Below are 21,723 nucleotides of genomic sequence, written 5' to 3'. Positions count from 1 at the left end.
ATTTTAACATGATGAGACTGAAATAATTTTTTATGTTATCACATGAAAAAAATCAATTGAAAATAGCATATCTACAAGCTCTCACATTTTAACATGAGACTGAAATAATGTATTGTGTTATCAGATAAAATCATTGAAAATAGCAGATCTACAAGCTCACAACACGTCACAACGCGTTGTGAGCTTGTAGATCTGCTATTTTCAATAGATTTATTCGGGGGGAGAAACATTTTAACATGAGACTGAAATATTTTTTTATGTTATCACATGAAAAAAAAACAATTGAAAATAGCATATCTATAAGCTCACACGTCGCGTTGTGAAAGTAAAACTACTGTACCTCAAAATTCTACTTGAGTACAGTAGCCTACTTGAGTAAATGTACTTAGTTACTTTACACCACTGAAAGTACAGGTACTAAAAAAACGTACAGTACTCAAGTGAATGTCCACCACTGCATCTCACCAGTGCTGATAAAGCCCATAAGCTAATTGGCAATATGGCCAAGTAAGAGATTGTAAACAAAACATGCATGTCAATATTGGACTGTCAAATATTGATTTGTCATTTTATGATTGTATGGGTGCTATTACTGTATTTTAAACATTCGTGTGTCATTTCAGTATTAGATAGCCTGCACCTTTGCCTCTAGCCTAGAGGAAGCCTTTATGACAAAGGTCATTAAATAGCAACCACTCCTACATACCATCTCAGAGCTGGGCTATTAGGTGCAGACTATTTGTTTTTATATTTGGCAGCCTATAGGACATACCCACATACTGGCTGTTAGAGGGTTTCAACAACTTTGGATGCCCAAAAAGGAGGCAAAAAGGTTGGCAAAGTATTGTGCTGTAATTGGCAGCCGCCATATATGGCGGAGACGGTGTTACTTATACCCATAGAGTACTGAGTGACATGTTTATTGTATCGTGAAGTCATATGCCAGGATTATGTGAATGTAACCCTACTGGACCTATAATATTTGTGTCCCTGTATGTTTCTCCTTTATGTGAACATAAATAAATGGTTAATGTGTGTGTGTGTGTGTGTGTGTGTGTGTGTGTGTGTGTGTGTGTGTGTGTGTGTGTGTGTGTGTGTGTGTGTGTGTGTGTGTGTGTGTGTGTGTGTAAATGAACCACCCTTCGCTGACCGCTACAAGATCTTCTGTGAGAGTCATCCGCCGACCGCCATGGCTTATTGTTGACCAAGAGGTGCTGAAAATAAACCAGCTACGAAGGATGTTCGTAAACACAGTGAAGAAGCATGAGGATCTTGATGCTTCAAACTACAGGTAACTCAAATACTATGTGTGTCTTTGACAGTTCTGGGAAACAAAACAAAAACCTTTATGCTGAAAAGTATATTATAGATGTATTCCCTCACAAAAACGTCTATAAGAATATATTTAAACTAAATTGGCAATCATTGTTAATACATCTTTATTGATACACTTGTGCTCATCTTTCCCTAACATTTTATGTTGCAGGCAGGATACATTGAAGCGGAGGTTGACCCCTGATTTCCTCTGGTTTTTCACTGCCCTACCAAGTGCAACATCTCTGAACATACATACATGTCCTTCCTAGGTATTTTAGGAAAAAGGTTTGGTGATGCAGGGCTGCAAGACATACTCATTGAGTCAAGTTGGTGCCCCAAATCCATCAATGGTGTGATCAGTGGTCATCCACAGGAGATGCAGTCTGCACTTTCATATTTTGTCATATTTGTATACTATTTAGCTGCCGTTGCACTGTCAACCAACATTTCTCTGTTCATACCTGTGAGTTGACACAGAAGGCCTGATCTGGGGGGTGGGTGGAAGGGTTGATGTACAAATGACACATGCTGTGACACACTGTGGTATTTTAATAGATATTTCATACCATATGTTGTAATAATTTGGAGCTTTAGTGTTTTTATTTTACTGTAGTCCATTGTTGGCATTATTCCAATCTAGGGGGCTGATTTTCAGCCATTTTGGGCCAAGGAGTGCTGCTTTTTTTCTCCTACCTTTCAGTACACAGTAGGTTGTGACATTTTCTATGTATGAAATATAAGCTTTTAGCTAAATGTGCTATGTGTATGTTTCATTGTGCTGGGCACCAATCACTTCAGTAGAAGCGTTTTCTTTCTACATTTCATGATCAAAATTCAAACATGAGTACACTAAGGCACCAATACTTGTTTCAGATGTTAGGTACATGTATTTATGACATTTGAGAAAGATTTTGTGTTGCCAAAATCAGTTTTCAATATTTTACAAGCAAAAATAGCAGCACAAGATTTTTGTTTTTTAGTTATTCACTTTAATATACATTTCTGGCTTGTGAAAAAATACTGCAGGATTTTGTGCGGAGATACTTTAACCCAAAGTCCACGAGGGTATTGTCTATGCAAAAATGCATTGAAAAAGTAGACCCAAGTCGTGGGAACGAAATTCATTTTCTAGGCACTTTCTGGTGGGTCACGGTCACCACACAGCCTTTCATGTTGTTACTGCTGTGAACCTGAATCTCTACATGGGGATTAAATGGTTCTTGTTAAGTGACTTCAGTGCTTGATAATAATCATTGATCATTAATTAGAATCAGCTGTGTGGAGGGAGATCTTGTAGGGTAAGTAGACAGACTAATAGTATGACCTCTTTGTTTCTGTCAGGTTGTGTTTCCACATTATTGTTGACTGACACTGATCACTCAAATGAACTGAATGACTGACAACAGGAAGTGATGCTCATAATCACTTCTCCAGTAAAACTCCCTCGGAAAAAAAACAACAGAATTCAATTCAATCCGGGGATGCAACTCTGTCATTTTAGATGTCTTTAGTGATTCAGAAATAGCAGATCTACAAGCTACAGCTCATAGTGCTCAGAGTGCCGCACAAAAAAATGATAAAAGGTTAATCAGGGAGACATCTTAACTAGACCTCAACTGGGAAATCTTCTTTTAATGCACCTGGACTTTATCTGTAGGCTGAATGTTTTTTATGAGCACACTAAAAGAATGTATTGATGTATTGATTACCTACGTACCCACATATCTATACATTTATTTATTCAGAAAGACAAGAATACAATAAATTTTGATCAACACTTTTTTTTAAATGGTTTTACAGTTAAAACATCAGCAGTAGAGAAGATGTACAGTGGGAACGTCAGCTTCCATCAGAGGTGAGTTATGTATAAAACACAGTTGGTGAGCAGTTGCTATTCTGATTCAGGTTCCAGAGTATTGCAGTATTATAAACAATCTAAACTCACATCGAAAATAGCCGATCTACAAGCTCACAAAGTGTTGCGATGCAACGCTTTGAGATCGGCTATTTCAGGTATTCAACATTGTTCATGATTCTTCTTAATAGCAGGTGTATATAAATGCCACAATGACACGCCCCATTTTATTTTCTATTTTTTATAAACAGGTTATGGTTGCATCATGTCTACCTGAACGCACTCGGCACGCCTGATCAGTGCTCTAAACCAATCAAAATCTCAACTGATAACATGTTGTCTTTATTGACAGGTCCTGTGTCCAATCATGTGAGAGCGTCAGTATAAAAAAGTCAGTTTCTACATACCTGCGCTGACACACTGCTAAACACACTTCTTACAACACAAGAACACAGGTAAGACTTGATGTGCTTGGAATGGAAAATATGGAATAAATGCACAACATGATTCATATTTATATTGAACCTGGTTCTGTGTTGTTTAAACTATGAGTGAACTTTGGGGAGTTTATGATGTTTAAATACTTATTGATAAATATGGATCAGCAGCTCAGGTTTATTCAACATTTTTAAATTACTATTATACTACTATTTATGCTATAGCTAGTTAACTCCACACCCACATCAACAACTCTCTGACACACACACACACACACACACACACACACACACACACACACACACACACACACACGCACAGCTGGCAGGCAGCCATTCTAAGGTGACGGTTTCAACCTGTGATTAGTTATGTCGCTCCGATTTCTATTATTGTCTCCACCAGGCCGAAGGCGTGGCCGAGACTATGTTTTGCATATATTTTCTGTCCGTGTCCCAGCAGGAGTTCTCATAGGCTGTTAGAGAGAGTGGGGCGTGTTGTTAATGTTTATGTGAGTTCTCATAGGCTGTTAGAGAGAGTGGGGCGTGTTGTTAATGTGTATGTGAGTTCTCATAGGCTGTTAGAGGGAGTGGGGCGTGTTTTTAATGTTTATGTGAGTTCTCATAGGCTGTTAGAGGGAGTGGGGCGTGTTTTTAATGTCTACTGTATGTGAGTTCTCATAGGCTGTTAGAGAGAGTGGGGCGTGTTTTTAATGTTTATGTGAGTTCTCATAGGCTGTTAGAGAGAGTGGGGCGTGTTTTTAATGTTTATGTGAGTTCTCATAGGCTGTTAGAGAGAGTGGGGCGTGTTTTTAATGTGTATGTGAGTTCTCATAGGCTGTTAGAGATAGTGGGGCGTGTTTTTAATGTGTATGTGAGTTCTCATAGGCTGTTAGAGAGAGTGGGGCGTGTTTGTATTGTTTATGTGAGTTCTCATAGGCTTTTAGAGAGAGTGGGGCGTGTTTTTAATGTTTATGTGAGTTCTCATAGGCTGTTGGAGAGAGTGGGGCGTGTTTTTAATGACTATGTGAGTTCTCATAGGCTGTTAGAGATAGTGGGGCGTGTTTGTATTGTTTATGTGAGTTCTCATAGGCTGTTAGAGAGAGTGGGGCGTGTTTTTAATGACTATGTGAGTTCTCATAGGCTATTAGAGAGAGTGGGGCGTGTTTTTAATGTTTATGTGAGTTCTCATAGGCTGTTAGAGAGAGTGGGGCGTGTTTGTATTGTTTATGTGAGTTCTCATAGGCTGTTAGAGAGAGTGGGGCGTGTTTTTAATGTTTTTGTGAGTTCTCATAGGCTGTTAGAGATAGTGGGGCGTGTTTGTATTGTTTATGTAAGTTCTCATAGGCTGTTAGAAAGAGTGGGGCGTGTTTTTAATGTTTATGTGAGTTGGTCCTCACACACACACACACACACACACACACACACACACACACACACACACACACACACACACACACAGAGATACTTTAATTCGGCCAACTACATACTTACTACAAGTGTTATTGAGTGGAAAAGTACTGGGTGGGAGCGGCCATGCTAGCATGTTCTGTCACACACACACACACACACACACACACACACACACACACACACACACACACACACACACACACACACACACACACACACACACACACACACACACCATCTTTGGCTCATCTAAGAACACGTTGTGCTATGTTCAGAATGTTGTCAGGTGAGTGACGTCACCTCCCACAAACACATCATGCCACATCATCTCTGTGGTCATGTGATCACGATATATCGGTCACATTTTTCCAGATTCCATTTCAATTGGATAAGATAAGCCTTCCACATTCAATGGGCCCTGGTTGGGAGAGGAGAGGGGAGAGAGGAGGGGGAGGGAGGGGAGGGGGGGGGGGGGGGTACACTGATATATATATATTTTTTAATGAAAATCACTTTTAATCAACTATTAATCAAACCACTTGAATGTATGAATGATTATCTCTCCATTCAGCTGGTAGAGGAAGCTCTGTCTGTCTGTCTGTCTGTCTGTCTGTCTGTCTGTCTGTCTGTCTGTCTGTCTGTCTGTCTGTCTGTCTGTCTTCCCTCGCTTATGTTCTGTGTGAATTGCTATGGGTGGATGTTGAATTAATTTCTATTAACAAATGACACAGAAGCTAAAGTTCTTTATGTCTGTCTGGATATCAATTGAATGTGTATATGTCAACATGTTTTTATGAATGGAGGTGAACCTGTAACCTAAGGAGTGTTATACCAAATTAATCACAGCTGTGAGGTCACTTTATAAGCATGTCGATCACCCACACACTCTCCCTCTCTTTTATTTATTATTTTTGCCAACCATGAATCACCCTGGTGCTTTTTCCAGGACAGCGCCATCCCCTACAGGGCGGCACCATTGAGTTTTTCTCTGTGTGCTGCTTCATTAAATGGTTCAATTCCAATGTCCGCCCGAAGCCCTCAAATCCTGCACCATCACTGACTTAAAGGAGTAGTTCACCCCCAAGATTACTTTTTTCCTAGTCACCCCATGGAGCCTTGACTTCATGGATATTTTTTAGTTTTTGTCTCATTCCTAAGACAATAATTTGATGACCGGCAGCGGTTCCGGTAGGAGACACAAAGAGTCTCCTTTGCTTTGTGTCTCTTACCGGAACTGCGAAAGAAATGGGGCAGTGTGTTTAAGGACGAGCGTTTTGTTTCCACCCGGTTGCCGTTTTTTTTTTTTTTTTTTTTTCGCTGTGAGAGGGGGGGAAAAGCGTGAGAAATGGCAAGTGTGGCGTGAGGCGTGAGAACAGGTTAAATTGCGTGACTCTCACTCTCAAAGGGTGAGACTTGGCAGCTCTGCAACAGTTTAACTTTACAGTGTAGTATTCAGCGTGTCTTCTCTTAAGGCAGATTTCAAGTTTCCACCGCACAGCGTGTCTTTTTTTTTTGTTTACTCTGTGTGGGGGAGCGGGGGGGGAGCGGGGGGGAGGAGCAGGCAACTCTGGCTCTAGGTTGCACTGTTGAGCGCAGATCCATTGAGACTAGCAGGGTAGGTTAGTAGGTTGAGCACAGAGCGCATCGTCTGAAGTCGTCTGGGGAACAAAAAGTATATTATATTGTTCGGTTCGTAGCGCGTACCGAACCGAGACCCTCGTAGCGAACGGTTCAATACGAATACATGTATCGTTGCAGGCTTAATATATATATATATATATACACGCACACGCACACGCACACACACACACACACACACACACACACACACACACACACACACACACACACACACACACACACACACACACACACAATAATGAGATGACAGTGACAGAAAGGTGTGAACCTTAGACTAGTCCCTTGGCTAGCTAACACGAGCTCAAACCAAATGCACCCATGGGGTTCCATTAGTACATTATCTGAGTTACAGACCCGTAAGGGTCCCTTTGGTACCTGGCTATCAATAATGTAGCTCTTTATTTATGATAAAACAAGTAAAATACATATATTATCACAACATTATCAAAATGATAAAAACACCAAGAATCCAATGGCTTATTTCCTGTGTGTGTGTGTGTGTGTGTGTGTGTGTGTGTGTGTGTGTGTGTGTGTGTGTGTGTGTGTGTGTGTGTGTGTGTGTGTGTGTGTGTGTGTGTGTGTGTGTGTGTGTGTGTGTGTGTGTGTGTACTAAAATCACTGACACATGCCTGAGTTATGATTGATTGATCACCTACACATATCTATACCTTTATTTATTCATAAGGACAAGAAGAAAATAGCATTTGACTCTTTATTTTATTGTTTTACAGTTGAAACAACAGCAGTAGAGAAGATGTACAGAGTTACCTCAGCTTCCATCAGAGGTGAGTTGTATTAAAACACAGTGATGATCAGTTAATATTCTGATTTAGGTCCCAGAGCGCAGTATTATAAACTCTTTAAACTCACATCAATCAAAAATAGCTGATCTACAAGCTCACAAAGCATGTTTATTTTCAACATCGTCTGACGAAGTATAAATGTGTTTAATTATGACATGACAATAAATAAAGTTATCTTATCGGTCTATGATGTGTGTGTGTGTGTGTGTGTGTGTGTGTGTGTGTGTGTGTGTGTGTGTGTGTGTGTGTGTGTGTGTGTGTGTGTGTGTGTGTGTGTGTGTGTGTGTGTGTGTGTTGTGTGCGTGCGTGCGTGTGTGCGTGCGTGTAATTAATGTTAATTACCTTCTGTCTCTGTTCACCTCTGTAGAAAATTTAAATATGTATTAAAACACTAGCCTTTTGTTGTCCATCATATAGAACAATTTTTACTACTTTATAAGTCTAAAAACGTATAATCGTTTGCACCCCTTTTGAACTACAGTATAAGTTAGTAGTACTTTTTTAATGCATGATGATGTCTTTCCCTTGTAATTGTTGTATTTTAATAGGCCTAAATTATAGTCATTGTTCTTTATGTGACATATTGACAATTGTTGATCATGTAAAAAGAAAAACATGAAATAACAAAATGACAACTGGTTTGATCATATCTGTAATCTTTATGAATAATGCATGTATGTTTCCAACCAGGGAAGAAGTATAATCCAACAGAACTGAGAATAGTTCTGATTGGGGGAAGACTTAATCCCTGTGGAAAGAGTTCAGTAGGAAACATCATCCTGGGCAGAGATGTTTTTCACACAAACAGAAGGACATATAAGAGTGTCATGAGACAACAGGAAGTGTCAGGGAGACAGGTCACTGTGGTCGACACTCCAGGATGGAGGTCTAATCATCCTCTAGATCTGACTCCAAAACTGACTCAGTTAGAAATCCGACAGAGTGTGGATATGTGTCCTCCAGGACCACATGCCTTTGTCCTAGTGATGCCATTGGACGTCCCATATGTAGACACAGCGATGTCAGTAGAGGAGCATGTGAGGTTTCTCCTCAGTGACAGAGTGTGGAAACACACTATTGTGGTGTTCACTGTAGCTGATAAAAACAACATGAACACTGATCTCATTAGATCTGACTCTGACTTAAGATCTCTTACTGATAAATGTGAAGGGCGCTTCCATGTCCTTAACATCACTGACAGAGGAGATGAAAGTCAGGTCACTGAGCTGCTGGAGAAGATACATCAGATGGTGACTAGTAATGGTTGTCACTATGAGACAGAAAAACACGTCTCAGAGGAACTGAAGGAGATGGAGAGAACTATCAGAAGAGGAGCAGAACAAAGGAGGGCTGATGCTCAGAAACAAACAACTAGACTTCCAAAACATATTGGTATGTTTTGTTTTACTGTGACACAAAGTCATATTTCAGGTTACCTTTCAGTCTATTTCATTTTGATACATTTTATTGATCATTTGTATACTGGCACACACACGCACAGTATACCGTATATATGGATATTGTAGATTTGTTCCTTAAACCTGTGGTTCTCAAACATTTTCATGTCAAGGACCCCCAAAATGATAAATATTTGGCAGCGGACCCCCATCTCAAAATATTGTGTTCCAGGGACCCCCAGAAGCAAAGATTTGAGTTAAAAATGTTCGCTTTAAAAATATATATACAGTATTCAAAGATTTGCACAAGTTTTCACGATTTTTGTTTGTAGATCTGCTATTTTTGAATAGCCAAACTAGAAAGTATGGCTAAAGTGGTTAAAACGATTATGACATTATATTAACTATTTTTGCTGTGGACCCCCTGGTATCCCTCCAAGGAACCCGGGGGGTCCCGGGACCACACTTTGAGAACCAAGGCCTTAAACAATGTTTTCTCTGACAGGACTGCCTGACCTCAGGATTGTGTTGATGGGATCGTTTGGGTCTGGGAAGACATCAGCAGGAAACACCATTCTGGGAGGAAGTGTTTTTAAAGCTAGTCAGAGGTCAGTGCAGTGTGAGGTGAGACAGGGTGAAGTAGCAGGGAGACATGTGACAATGGTGGACTCACCAGGCTGGTTCTACAACAGTCCACTACAGGACACCTCAGAGATGGACAAACTGGAGATCCAGAACATTGTGTGTCTCTGTCCTACTGGACCACATGCTGCTCTTCTGATGGTTCCTCTTTATGCAGCATTCACCAAAGCACAGAGAGTAGCAGTAGAGGAACACATGACACTTCTGCCACAGAGACTCTGGAGTCACGCTGTAGTACTGTTCACCTACAGAGACCTGCTGGGAGACAGAAGCATTGAGCAGCACATTGAGGCTGAAGGAGAAGACCTCCGCTGGCTTGTTGACAAATGTGGGAACAGGTATCATGTCTTCAACAATCAGAAGAGAGATGACACTCAGGTCACAGAGCTGCTCGTGAAGATAGAGGAGATGGTGTCAGGAAACAGAGGTGGACACCATGAAGATGATGGAGATGTTTCAGAGAAGTTGTCAGAGAGGAAGAGGAACATAGAGGAACACGTCCAGACATTCATGATCAGGACACACAGACAGAGGGCTGCTCTGAAAGCTCTGTTTGAAGGTGAGTGTTGCAGTGATTTCCTTATATTCATGTTTTTATTTATATCTAATTGGGTGTATTATCATGTAAGTTGCTGAGAACATTCTATCCATATAAGACATTATGCTGATGGAAAGACATATTCAGAGATCAGTTTATTGTTGTTCAACACATTTACATAACTGTTCTCATGGTAACATTCTGTATATCCTGAGTGATACATTAGTTCAGTCAGAATGTTTTATAAATAATAATTAATAAAGCTGAATGTGAATCCAGGTCCTAAACAGTCACATCAGTGTTCATTGTACTCTATATACTGTATAAACAGTCACATCAGTGTTCATTGTACTGTATATACTGTATATAATAATAAACAGTCACATCAGTGTTAAGTGAACTAATGTAGAGTTTGTTCCAGGAGAACATCAGAGTGTTCCAGATGTCAGGCTGATGTTGGTTGGAGGAGAGCAGAATGGAAGGAGCAGAGCTGGAAACTTCATACTGCAGGACTATGTGTTTACATTCACTTACTGGAAGGTGAGTGAATACATTTGATGTAAAGAAGTAAACAGACATCAAATATTATGTTGTCTGATGATAATGTGACAGTATGTGCTGTCATTAATGGTTGACAATCATGTGACTAATAAATGGTCAGTGATCAATACAGAATGTTCTGTCATTAGAGCAGTGGTTCTCAAAGTGGGGCCCGGGGACCCCTGGGGGTCCTTGAGGGGGTCCCAAGGGGTCCCCAGCAAAGCTAGCATCAAAATCAGTTGAACCACTTTAATCCTATATACATTGGCTATAGCCAATCTACAAGCGTCACATTGCAACACGTTCTGAGCGTGTAGATCTGTAACTTTCTTGTATGGGTCCCTGGAACAATATTTTCAGATGGGGGTTCGTGGCCAAATACAAACTTGACATGAAAAAGTTTGAGAACCACTGTGTGAGGATGGGACCTCATGCAACAATGGTTTGAGTTAATCACGTGTGAAAGAATAGACTCCGGTCAGAGAATCCATTTAGGAGGCTTTACTGATGAAGCACATGGTACAAGGAATGCAGCGTTTGTGTGTGTGGTATCTAATACAGAGAAATATAAAGACAATAAAATGACACAAATTACAGTTTACAATCATGTAGAACACTAGGAAATAATCACAGTGACTTTCTTCAAATGGAAAAGGAGCACTAATTAGCTATAGATCTGCAACACCTGGCACATGTACCTCATTAACTTTACATAAATGAAATAAACACAGATTTGGCATTTTACACAATAAATACAGTCAACATAGATTCATACATCACAAGCATCAATAAATAACAGGCACATTATGGAATTAAGCTGCACTTCACTAACATAACAGGCTAAGGTAAAACAGACTAATTTAACCAAACATCATTCACATTTGTTAATTGTAAAGGAAACATAAACTTTGGCACATTAAAATAAACATAGTTCCCTGCATCATGCGCACGCACACACACACACACACACACACACACACACACACACACACACACACACACACACACACACACACACACACACACACACACACACACACAACACTGATTTCTTTTTTCAAATGCACAGCTCTGGCCCGGTTGTCTGGGCTGCTTATTGAATGAAGCTCTGCTGGTCTCTGACTCAGGTGTGCCAATCATAATTATATTGCATTAGATGATGAGTGATGTGTTCTCCGTCACATCACCATGGTCATGGTAACTGTCTTTATCCTTAGCCTGTTTGATTTACATGCAGTGGTTAAAAACTGATTGACAGATTTACACACAATCTAACACATGATTTTCATCCTGTCTGTAATCTTTCATTCTGTTTTATTTTCACATTTCACTTGGATCTGTTTTAGCAAACTGTCACAGTTCAGTTTGATGTTCTGCATACTTCCATATAGTAGCACTTTACTGAACAAGTATTTACCACATCCAGGTATATTTTGTTGAATGATTCCATATAGTTCATTACTGTTTAATTTGTAGTGGCACTGTTAGAAAAGTGATGGAGAATAATAAACCAATGTGTTAATTTCTGTCAAGCTTGAGGTGGAACTCTTCAATATGGACGGAATTATTTAAATGAAGGTTTAAAAAAAAAAAACGAAATCAAATGTATTGATTATTATGACACATACTAACATACTGTAAACCTCATATTCCAGGAGTTTAAAACCCAGACTAAACTGACACAATGTGTCAGACAACAGAGACGAGTTGCTGACAGAAAAGTGAGTGTGGTGAACTGTCCAGACTGGTCGACTACACCTCCATCACAGAAGATCAAAGACGTCCTTCTACACGGTGTGACTCTGTGTTCTCCTGGACCCCACGCTGTCCTGGTGACTGTTGATGTCAGGTCCAGTTTCTCTGAAGCTGACAGGAGATCAGTGGAGGAACAAATGGAGCTGCTGGGGAAAAGAGTCTGGAGACACACTCTGGTTCTGTTCACATGGGGATGGTGGCTGGGAGGGAGACGTGTTGAGGAGTACATAGAGTCTGAAGGAGAACCTCTGAGGTGGATCCTGGATAAATGTGGCTACAGGTACCATGTTCTAGACTTCTTCAAAAGGGACATTTCAGAAGTGACAGAGCTGATGGAGAAACTAGAAGACATGGTGACGAGGAACAGAGGACACTTCAGGGTGGAACGTGAGACAAGACAGATAACTCTGTCTGAAAGACTGGATAAGAACTTGACATTAAGAGACAAAGAGGAGCAATGGAGGAGGAGAGAGGAGGAGATGATAGACAGGGTGTTGAAGTTTGTGGTGAAAGAGCCAGAAGAACCAACCCTGCCAGCTGTCAGGAGGAGAAGGAACAGCATAGACACAGGCCATATGCCTCCAAGCAGTGAGTATCAATAGAATTGATCTGCTAACACATTCTTCTAAAGCAATGGTTCTAAAAGTGGGGTCTTTTTAGGTGGTTCCAGGGGGTCCACAGCTAAATGATTGAACCGGAAAAGTTAAGAACCAAATGGACCCTTACAGGACTGTGACTCTGAGAGTGTACACATGGAACAAAATGGACCATTCTGTTCCATTTGTACACTCTGGGAGTCTTTGAAATTACAAATGTTTGAGAATCACTGTTCTAAATATTTCAGATAACTTAAAAAAATGACCTAGACTTTAATAGAAGTTCTTTCAGTAACAGTGCATGAACTGTATTTCTTGTTAATATTTAAGTACGCAATTGTGCATTATGATGATGATGATGATTATGATAATAATTATTATTAATTAATGTTACATGAATTAATTAATTAATTAATTAATGTAAATATCTTGCTGTGCCTTGTGTTGCAGTGAGCGGTGGAACACCTTCTGAAACAGGAAATTCATACGGCCTGTCACCTGGCAAGGTCTCTGATTGGCTGCTGAAGATACCTTCTGGACCAATAACGTCCTCTTCAGGACGTGGTACCATGAGTGAAGCTCCCAGCAAGACACAGGATGATGCTAAGACTGTGATAGATGAAGATGAAACTATGGTTTGATAACAATCACACTCATCGCTTCTGGTAGAAATGCAAATATGCTAATGTGATTCACCCTTTACCAAATGGATAAATATGTTATTCTTAATCTTATCTGGTTGTGTCCACCAGCAAGATTGATGTACATTCATGTATGTGCATAGTCATAATGTGTTAGAATGTATTGAAAGGAAAGCCCATTGACATGTAGCATCTCATTTTCCAGGGCCTCTATCATATAGTGAAGACTTTTAATTGAATCAATTAAATTCAATCAAAACTGTTCACAGTTATCTTGACCTTTCACATTTGAACACCACATTGTAATTAGTTCATCCTAGAGTTCAAAGTGCACATTTTTGCCAGATGTTATGACATTTCAACCAGGCGTTCCAGAGATATTGCTTTTTAAAATTTGTATTATTTTCATCCCTCCAAACAGGAACACATGCTTCTATCAGAGAGGGAGGCCTTTATTGAACAGCTGAAAGCAGAGAAAGAGGAGAAGAGTCTGGTAAATGAACACACAATACACCTGTAGTTTTATATCAAACACTGCTTAGTTAGATGATACTACAAGAGTTTGTATGAAATTGGACCAAAGTCAAATAAAGAGTGTTTGTGTGTCATCTGTCACTAGAAACATTCACATCACTGAACACTGGCTGTCTATGACTGCCCTCTGCTGGTGACAAACTGTCACAACATGAGGGCTCACTAAAACTGAGCCAGTACTTTTCCTGAAACAATATTAACTTTCTTTCTTTCTTTCTTTCTTTCTTTCTTTCTTTTTTCTTTCTTTCTTTCTCTCATATGTTGTAGTTGGAGCAGCAGGTGGAGAGTCTGAAGGTGAAGCTGCAGCAGAAAGAGAAGGAACTCATGGAGATGAACACACTGGTGAGAACACGCACGCACGCACACACACACACACGCACGCACGCACGTCCCTCTCATATCATGTCATGTCTCTGTGTGTCTCCATCAGGTGTCAGTCAGGAGAACAGGTGATGATGCAGCAGAAACTGCAGAATGAATCTGAGGAGAACAAACGTCTCTTCATGGAGAACTCGAAGCTCCTGAAGAAACCACACCAACAGGAGCAACTCCTCCTGTTTGTTTTTCATTGTATTTTTTTTATAAAATAAAAAACAAACTAACGGTAGGTATGTAGGAAATATGAACTTATACATGCACACCGATCACTTCCGGACGTCCACAAGCACAGGTCACAGTTTTTGAAATTGTTACATTTTCATCGTTTTTTTATGGATTACGTTTTTTTATAAGACTCTTATTGTGAAAAGGTAACGAAGCCGATCAACCAATGACCGATCATCTGATCTATGGATACGTTATGAGAGGGAACCTCGCTCAACCCAGATTCGGCACAAACATGCATGGGGTAAAAGGCCATAAAAGAGCACCTGTCTGCAATGTGTAGACATGGTGCCCCAAGACCCCATGTTTACCAAGTAAAAAAAAAATTAATCTGAAACACAATGTTTCAGATTAAACTGATTAAACTCTCTCTCTCTCTCTCTCTCTCTGACCGTTCAGGTCATTATAGGCTTCCAAAGACACACACACACACACACACACACACACACACACACACACACACACACACACACACACACACACACACACACACACACACACACACACACACCTGTAGCCAACCACTGATCGGGGCCAAATTGGGCCAAACCAACTCCTTGTCTGTGGACAAGGGGTTGAATGTGTCAAAGAGGGACACTGGACAGTACTGGACGGAAAGTTAAAACATCTATGACTGAAAGGAAAGTTTAAATAACTATCTATCAACACTTTAAATGGAATGTATTGTTGTGCTGGTTTATTTCTGAAGAACAGGAAGGACACAGTATTATAAATCACCCTGAATTATTTTGGTCTGGCTGGTGGGAGGGGCCATGTTGTGTGGGAGGGGCTATGGGGTATATAAGGGGTGAGCTGTTGTTCTGCTAGCAGTCATACTGCCTTCTCTTTATTCAGGTGATAGGAGCTGTCACTATATCTCCCAGGAGGTGAAGTTTTATTTTTTATGTATTATTAAAATCATGGTCAAAATGTGTTCTGTTATTTAGGACTTTGTTGACATAAGAATTTGGTTATTGGTTGTATAATACTTAATTAATTCATGCATTTGATCGTTTGAATCATTTGTTTTTGAATGTCCTGATCTTTTGATGAGTTGCCTTTGTTTCTGCTACTTTATACTTGACACTCCCTGGGAAAATAAACTATGTTAAATTCTGCCAAGCTGTGTGCCTTGTTGCCATCCTTTGGTTATGTCGTAGGTTAGGTCGTAATGAGATATTACATACTAATCTCACCTGAGCAAGCCCAATAAAAAAAAAATAACTTACAACCAATATTTACAAGACACTTAACAAGTAGCTTATAATAAGCAGACATGACAACACTGTTGAGCACATAGACTAAAGCAGGTTCTAGTCAACTTTTAAAGTCATTTGTTCTGCTTATAAGCACCTCAGTAAAGTGCAGCAGCAAACTGAAAGTTTATCTTTAGCTGTGACCAGACCTGTAGTCTTCTAGGAGTTTGTTCGATATGTGGAGCGTAACAACATATTGTATTTCCTGTGTGTTACTTCCTGTGTGTAAAAGGTCAACATGGCTCTCATTTCCCTGGAAGACCTGGACGGATTGGATGAGGATGATGGTGACATCACTGACGACATCACAGGCCCTCAGCCAATGAACGAGGAGCAAAGCGACAGACTGTTACATCATTGGCAGGCGGTTGGCAGCACTCACCATGTGACTGTACCACCTGGTGAGTAGAATAATGATGATAATAATAATGATCAGTGGTGGGAAAAGTACTCACATTTCTTACTTAAGTAAAAGTATAAATACTGCAATGTAGAAATATACTCTGTTACAATACATTTTTTATTTATCGTGAAATTGTCCTCCGTCGTACACTAGGATGAATTAGCTTTTGTTGAGATGCAAATTCAGTCCCGCTTAAACCCTCTATACTTGATAAAACTGACCTGTAAAGAGTGCATTTGGTACGCTCTTATTTCACTCTATTTCACCAAAAACAGCAGATCTACAAGCTCACAATGCGTTGCGGGCTTGTAGATTGGCTACGTTTGGCGAACGTTCCCCCCAGAATAGGGATGCTGGGGGTTTCAAGTGGTTTATCAAAGTGGCATTTTAAGTTTACTCATATTTTGATTATCGTGATAATATCTTTAATGGCAATTATTATTGCCACAATCGTGACATGTCATTTTCATATGGTCCCATCCCTAGATGTGTATATATATATTAGGCGTGTGCCGATATATCGTCCCACGATATATCGCGATACGATTTATTTTATTTGTTTGCATCCCCCCCCTCCCCCCCATATATTTTCATAATAAAAAAGTGCCATATATCGCATCGATATTGTGAGCCCAATATCGTGTATCGTTTCGTGAAATTAGTGTATCGGCACACCCCTAATAGAGTGGTAGAGTGGTCGGGTAGAGTGAACTGGAAACCGCAAGGTTCCCAGTTCGATCCCGGGCTGGTGGGCAGGTGGGCAGAGTTAGTGTTGAAGTGTCCTTGAGCAAGACACTGAACCCCTAATTGCTCGCGATGAGCAAGTTGGTGCCTTGCATGGTTTCCTCCTCCATCTGTGTGTGAATGGGTGAATGTAATGCACAATCTATGTAAAGCGCTTTGGATAAAAGCGCTATATAAATGCACCATTTACCATTTTGATCATACTACAATGTCACACAAAAGCATCAAAAGTAGCAGATCCACAAGAGACACGTTTGGAGCTTGTAGATCTGCTACTTTTGCCATTTTTTAAATGTATTTTTGAATCCTGAGAAGTAACAGTTTTGGACATATGAGGTTTCCACCCGACAGAGACGATATACGGGTTATTGGAACCCTTGTAGTCTTATGTGATTTTAAACTTCTCCCAATGCTTAGCCTGCTGGCTGATTGATTTATTGGGGATCACTGTCACTGTTATATAGATATAAATGTCATTATAAACCTTAAATATGTGTTTGATGTTTCAGAGATTATGTTATCTAAATGTAAATACGTAAATATTTTATTTATACATTATTATTAGTAGTAGTAGTATGTTATTATATTACAGAAATGACTGGACCCATTCATGTATTATTATTATATTACAGAAATGACTGGACCCATTAATGTATTATTATTATATTACAGAAATTACTGGACCCATTCATTTATTATTATATTACAGAAATGACTGGACCCATTAATGTATTATTATTATATTACAGAAATGACTGGACCCATTAATGTATTATTATATTACAGAAATGACTGGACCCATTCATGTATTATTATTATATTACAGAAATGACTGGACCCATTCAGGAGATGACCAGTGGAAACCAGCAGAGGGAGCTCATTCCCTTCAGTCCCATTTCTACACATGAGAGGGTACTTTAACACTTTAGTAACTAATGCTATTACAATTCAATACTCCTGTCCCATTTCTACACATGAGAACGTACTTTTATTGTATTTTATAGATTTCAGGCCGCTATCCAGTCCTATACTGCGCTGATCAGCGTAATGGTCAGTGAGTTATGGCCATTTGTAGAGTTAAACACTGCTGTAACATTGCTATAGCGCCCCCTATGTGTGCAATTTAGTATTGTTGGTGTGACTATTGCCATGGCAGACCCCTGAGCAGCATTTGTGCCAAGTTTGTTGCGGATCGGAGAAACTGTGCACCTCTCCGGTCTGGATGTTACGCTCGTGAAGTCCATCCATTAGGCAATTTAATATAGGATAGGATACAATAAAATACAATGTAACAATAGAATAGAGGTTCTTCATCAGGGTTGCTTATAATGAATATATACTGTAACCATAACACTTTGGTGAAAACGAGCTATATTAAACTGCCGATAACTACAGAACGGACGATCACGGTTACAATGTTTTGTTTTCCGGTGGAAAGAAGAGAGACTCGTCTCCCCACAGAGACATCGTTTGTTTACATCCGGGTTGAAAAAGAAATTCTGTGCATCGTCAAAAAGACTCAAAATAAGGTAAAACCGCTGGCCGTGTCGAATGGATGAATTAATGAATTAATACCTGGCAATGAATGTGTTAAGGGCCTGTTTAAACTGATTGTGATGCTGTATCAACACCTTTTGCTGGCGAGCCCCTGGAACTTTTAAGGACCCCTGGGGGTCCCCGGACTACACTTTGAGAACCAGTGGTGTAGACTGTGTTTAAGTCTCTTGTTTAATTCCCCATATGAATATTTATCATTTTTTCACTGTGTATTTGTGATTTTCACTAATGTCTTATTGTTTATGTCAATGCTTTGCTACTTCCTGCTTTATCCGACACGTTGGGGGTGTGTGTGTGTGTGTGTGTGTGTGTGTGTGTGTGTGTGTGTGTGTGTGTGTGTGTGTGTGTGTGCGCTAGTTAGGTGAGGTATTGTATGAAGAGCGTTTGTATCCAGCAGGTCACTGGGCTCAGGTCAGCCAATCAGAGAGGCTGTATGAGCAGAGCATCTCATTGGCCTTCATGAAGTTAATGAAATACATCTGCAAGGAGAACTGTAAAGGTTAGCCCCTCCCACTGCACCACTTAGCCCCTCCCACTACAAAACTTAGCCCCTCCCACTGCACCACTTAGCCCCTCCTTCTTCATTAAACCTTAACATTTTATTTATGTTAATTCATGCAGGTCGTTATCTGGGTATGACCATCCCCATCGTTAACAGCCTCCAGATGCATGACGGGAACTTGTTTCATAGAGACGTGATGACATCATACTTCCTCCCTGCGGAGTTCCAGATAGTCCCGCCCACTCCCACCGACCCCGACATCACCATCATCTACCGACCGCCGATACGCGTTATTACCCGGTGAATATGAAAAAATACTAACGATGATGCAACACTCTGCTTCAACACTAACAATAATACACAATTGTGCTTCAATAGGATATCAGCATCGTTTGCCAACCGCCGATATGCGTTATTACTCGGAGTGTGCCGATATATCGTCCCGCGATATATCGTGATACGTTTTCGTGGCGATATGTATCATTTTGGCGTTTAATTTTTTTTAAATAATAATAATAATAATAAAATATTTTTGTTTTGGCAATAATAATAATGCAAAAACAGAAGTATTTTTTGCATTTGCTTCCCTCCCCCACCATATATTTTCATAATAAAAAAGTGCCATACATCGTATATATCGTATCGATATCGTGAGCCCAATATCGTGTATCGTATTGTGAAATTAGTGCATCAGCACACCCCTAGTTATTACCTTGTACATAGACGGATTTCCGCGCGACGTCATCACAGAGCAGAATGCGCAATCTGTGCATGCCCGGGTGAAAGGCGCGTTCGAAAATACAGCCCTGAGCGGCAGTGAGCGCACTGGCCAATACAAACTAATAGGCGAGTGTGCTCCGGTGCGTAATTTCCAAACGCACCCATAGGCTTCCCCCTCCTCTGCGCGGTCATATTCCTCTCATGTTTACTAACAGGAAACCCGTCTATATGACAGTACTGTTTCTACCATTGATAGTAATATAAATATGTGTGTGTAGAACTTTCTTGGGGACGACCACAGAGGAGACGGTCGGCCATCAGATCTGCCTGCTCTGGGACATCCTGGGTTCCCACGGCGACCAGCCGCCGCAGCATCGTGATGACATCATCACCACGGGGGGCGGAGTTGGTTCCCACGGCGACGTGAGGCGCGACGTCTACATGGTGGCCGTCTACGAGAACCCTGGCGTTCCGCACAGACGCAACGAGATCTGGTTCCTACGACAAGAACCCTGAAGGGCTTAAAGGAGTAGTTCACCCAAAAAATGACTGATTTTACTATCAATTAAACACCCCACGAAGCCTTGAATTCATGGACATTCTTTTGTTTTTGTCACATGATGACCGGCGGAGTCTCAAAGAGTCTCCTATACTGACCAATGACCTGGTCATCAAATCATTGGCTCAGGAATGCGACAAAACATATTTTTGGGGGGTAAACTACGCCTTTAACCACCTGGTTCCCAAAGAGTTAACCATATCTGGTTCCTACGACAAGAACCCTGAAGGGTTAACTCACCTTCATCCACCCTCCTCTTCCTCTGTGTAGCTGCATAACCTAACCTCACTTCTATTGAGACCCCAAAATCTAATCAAATAAAATTCATACAATTTAAAGGTTAACCCTTTTTCTTTTCTTTCTCCCAGTTTAGTCGTTATGACAACAGTGTTACCAGTGATACTAATGAAGGCTCTGTTCCATTCTGGTCAAACAGAGTCAGATTGTTGGCTCACTGGAAACACTGTGCTACACCAGTGGGTCTCAAAGTATGGTCCAGGGACTCCTGGTTCCTTGAGGGGGTTCCAAATGGACTCTTACAGGCGTGTAACTCTGAGCGTGTACACATTTAAGCTAACCCTAAACTGGACAGTGACGGACACTGTTTCGATAGCACTTCAACCTGTTATATTGTGTATACTCATCTTGTATAAAGACAAATAAAAACTAGAAAATGTGCTCCTCGGAGCACAGGTCTCCGCCAGTACTGTTCCTGATTAATCCTGTCTTACCTCACTTCAAAAGATTTGAAGTGACACACCTATTTATAGAGCTCTATTTCATCATGCGTCTCGCTAGCCAATCAAAGCACACCCTTTCAACATATTGTCACGTGTCACGTGAAGCTTGACCAATGGTAGCTTGGTGGACACACGGAAGGACGAGAACTCCTGGCGGAGACAAAAATTACATTTCTCCATCCCTTTCTCATCGTTCGACCATTGTTTGACTATCCCTGATGCTCAAACACACAAACGCACACACAGCGCCTGAGAGAAAGAGAATGAACATACCGCAAAGTTATCATTCTTTTTAGTGCAGGGGTCTAAAACGTTTTCAGGCCAAGGACCCCCTAGCTGAGAGAGAGATGAAGCAGAGACCCCCTCTATATTGTATAAAATTGTGTTTCAGATTAAACTTTTTGTATTCACTTGATCTGCTCTTTTTCCCCTCTACACTTATACCTCTTTGCGAGGCGTTGTGAGCTTGTAGATCTGCTATTTTTGGCTAAAGTTCTCCTCAGAAACGGGATGCTAGGGTTCAAGTGGTTAAT

At 40.6% G+C, this 21,723-nt stretch overlaps 2 protein-coding genes across 3 annotated transcripts; both read left to right on the top strand.

Annotated features, from left to right (window-relative positions):
• Nucleotides 1-7,393: 7,393 nt before the first annotated feature.
• Nucleotides 7,394-15,438, top strand: LOC311061350 (GTPase IMAP family member 8-like). Its single transcript, XM_084079953.1, has 9 exons — nt 7,394-7,445; nt 8,154-8,855; nt 9,366-10,061; nt 10,462-10,580; nt 12,236-12,923; nt 13,382-13,566; nt 13,994-14,065; nt 14,374-14,448; nt 14,537-15,438. Exons 1-9 carry the CDS (start codon nt 7,415-7,417, stop codon nt 14,582-14,584), a joined length of 2,616 nt encoding a protein of 871 aa, XP_083936079.1. The 5' UTR covers nt 7,394-7,414; the 3' UTR covers nt 14,585-15,438.
• Nucleotides 14,638-20,712, top strand: LOC311061360 (heme-binding protein 1-like). 2 transcript variants are annotated; one of them, XM_084079963.1, is made up of 6 exons: nt 14,638-14,710; nt 16,198-16,366; nt 17,939-18,024; nt 19,027-19,168; nt 19,291-19,471; nt 20,170-20,712. In XM_084079963.1, the coding sequence occupies exons 2-6, from the start codon at nt 16,204-16,206 to the stop codon at nt 20,405-20,407; spliced, it is 810 nt and encodes a 269-aa protein (XP_083936089.1). In that variant the 5' UTR covers nt 14,638-14,710; nt 16,198-16,203; the 3' UTR covers nt 20,408-20,712. The 2 variants fall into 2 exon arrangements, with proteins under 2 accessions (XP_083936089.1, XP_083936090.1); XM_084079964.1 differs by lacking the exon at nt 14,638-14,710 and adding an exon at nt 18,551-18,641 and having other exon boundaries at nt 16,329-16,366.
• The last annotated feature ends 1,011 nt before the right edge of the window (nt 20,713-21,723 follow it).

Source organism: Gymnoscopelus microlampas, assembly GCF_963454915.1.
Source record: "Gymnoscopelus microlampas genome assembly, chromosome: 2".
NCBI lineage: Eukaryota > Metazoa > Chordata > Actinopteri > Myctophiformes > Myctophidae > Gymnoscopelus > Gymnoscopelus microlampas.
Note: the sequence above shows the minus strand (reverse complement) of the source record. Positions and strands in the feature narration are given on the sequence as shown.

Bases quoted from the DNA above. Each gene is read 5' to 3' on its own strand.
- LOC311061350 (XM_084079953.1), top strand. From the start codon at position 7,415: ATGTACAGAGTTACCTCAGCTTCCATCAGAG. The intron at 12,924-13,381 runs GTGAGTATCAAT...CTTGTGTTGCAG, and splicing joins AGGCCATATGCCTCCAAGCA to TGAGCGGTGGAACACCTTCT. The intron at 14,449-14,536 runs GTGAGAACACGC...TGTCTCCATCAG, and splicing joins TCATGGAGATGAACACACTG to GTGTCAGTCAGGAGAACAGG.
- LOC311061360 (XM_084079963.1), top strand. From the start codon at position 16,204: ATGGCTCTCATTTCCCTGGAAGACCTGGACGGATTGGATGAGGATGAT. The intron at 18,025-19,026 runs GTACTTTAACAC...TGTGTGCGCTAG, and splicing joins CCATTTCTACACATGAGAGG to TTAGGTGAGGTATTGTATGA. The intron at 19,472-20,169 runs GTGAATATGAAA...ATGTGTGTGTAG, and splicing joins CCGATACGCGTTATTACCCG to AACTTTCTTGGGGACGACCA.